Source organism: Puntigrus tetrazona, chromosome 10, assembly GCF_018831695.1.
Source record: "Puntigrus tetrazona isolate hp1 chromosome 10, ASM1883169v1, whole genome shotgun sequence".
In the NCBI taxonomy this organism is placed as follows: Eukaryota; Metazoa; Chordata; class Actinopteri; order Cypriniformes; family Cyprinidae; genus Puntigrus; species Puntigrus tetrazona.
This window is the reverse complement of record NC_056708.1, coordinates 86,773-88,811: the sequence shown is the minus strand read 5'-3', so window position 1 is coordinate 88,811 and position 2,039 is coordinate 86,773. Positions and strand designations below refer to the sequence as shown.

General features: G+C 40.4%; 1 protein-coding gene across 1 annotated transcript in view; it reads left to right on the top strand.

Annotated features, from left to right (window-relative positions):
* The window catches only part of LOC122353100 (Golgi phosphoprotein 3), a 3,581-nt gene extending 2,510 nt beyond the window's left edge, over positions 1–1,071 (top strand). Inside the window, exon 4 of the mRNA XM_043250954.1 lies at positions 185–1,071. Coding sequence (XP_043106889.1) covers positions 185–609 — 425 coding nt within the window. The 3' untranslated portion in view covers positions 610–1,071. The remainder of the gene's footprint in view (positions 1–184) is intronic.
* Positions 1,072–2,039: the final 968 nt, after the last annotated feature.

Here is a 2,039-nt window from a genome sequence, read left to right as displayed (position 1 = left end):
ACACACAGAATCTTAAGTTATAGCCATAGCAATTTATCAGGAAATTTATCATCTCTAGGAAAGAAGTCCTCTATTATGCACAAATTGACTGTTTTAGTGGTCATTTTGTCTATGACGGATTAGTTTAATCAAATAAAGTGAATGTTAAGTAAGCTTTTGTGTTAAAAGTGCTCTTCTTTTGCAGGTGAGACATGGAACCCGTTGAAGCTTCACTATCAGCTGCGTAACGTCCGAGAGCGCCTGGCTAAGAACCTCGTAGAGAAGGGCGTCCTCACCACCGAGAAACAAAACTTTCTTCTGTTCGACATGACTACACACCCCCTCACCAATAATAATATTAAGCAGCGCCTTATTAAGAAGGTGCAGGAGGCCGTACTGGACAAGTGGGTGAACGACCCCCACCGAATGGACAAGCGTCTTCTGGCCCTTATATTCCTCGCCCATTCCTCTGACGTACTAGAGAACGCGTTCGCCCCGCTGCTGGATGACCAGTACGATCTGGCCATGAAGAGAGTACGACAGCTGCTGGACCTGGAGCCCGAGGGCGAGAGCATGAAGAACAACACCAATGAGCTGCTGTGGGCTGTGGTGGCCGCCTTCACCAAATGAAGCGGCTTCTGTGCGATGAAATGTAAAACGGTCGGACTGGCAAAATCCGCTTTTGAGAATTGGTTGACCAGGTGTGTCAAAACGGGAGTCTCAAGTTTTCTTTCCTTGTAGATATTCCTTCCTCGCTAATCTCTCTGCAAGATCTATGATTGGGTTTCTCGTTTTTGTTTTTTTTTTTTGATAAGGGGACCGCTTTATTTTGTCCTCGTCGAATGCAACTGGGTACCTTCCCACCGTGGAGCGTTGGAACGTTTACCATTTGCATCGCCACGCGAAATGGCTTTTTTAAAATTCTTTTCTCGTCTAGACAGCTGCGTCGGGTGCCTAATAGATTTTTTGCAATTGGAGAACTAAGCAAGCCCCTTGTTATCCGTTTTGTGCGTTTAATTAAAACTGATCAATCTGCGTGTGGTACGACTCAACAGATGCTAAAGAAATAAAGTACACTGCAGTGCATCATCATTATTATTATTATTTTTTTGTCTTCATGCTAATAATGAAGCCTGAAAAGAAACCAAAAAGGATAATATCCTGGTATGATAACAGATTAGTAGTTTATGGCAAAAGGTAGTGCTAACAGTGCGTCACATTCAAACATTATTAAAACACAACTAAATGCTAAATTTAGGGATGAGTTCAGGCTGTTAGAGGACCTGTCCAGTATTTGCTGGATCTATTATACGTTTTTTTTTATTTTTTATTATCATTCCCTCCGATTCCCTCGATTCTTTCCGTTCTGTCCATAACACCCCACAACTTCAATTTCTACCTCTTCACACATTTATTGTGGCGATTTCTCATGAGAGTTCTGATTTATTTAAATGTACTTTAATGTGCCTGAGATTGGTTACAGGACGTGTAGCTCTCAAGGTGCAGTAGCTCTTCGTGACGTGGCATTAATGGAGCTAGATTCCGAAATTGGTTGTAACTCATTTCCTCAGAGGCCTCATAACCTTTGTATATGCTACCAAACACTAAATTGGAGGACCACGAGAGTTTCATTCTAAGAAGTCTGCTCCCTGAAAATAAAGATACGTATGGCGTACAGCTTCACTTTCTTTAGATATTTTTCCGCTGATATATAAAAGTACTCACGGTCAAAAGGGAAGTTTTATGGCGGAGTTTTGAATGTCATACACTTTTCACTTCATGTACTCATCAAAAAACATCATAACCTTTCAAAATTTGACTTTTATATGTAAGAACAGATTCCTCCATTTTCTCAAGTCAGTATATTTTTGATAGTATGTTATTATAATTAGCTGATTGGACCTAGTATGGTAGGATGGATTGGCATTCTGTCACAATCTAGTTTAATCTGTATAGTTTATGTATTCATACTGCATACCATATGAGCAAACTCTGTATCAATCTTCATTTTGCCTGGCATGTAAAAGCTAGCTCGAGCATGTCTTAATTGTTTTTTTTTT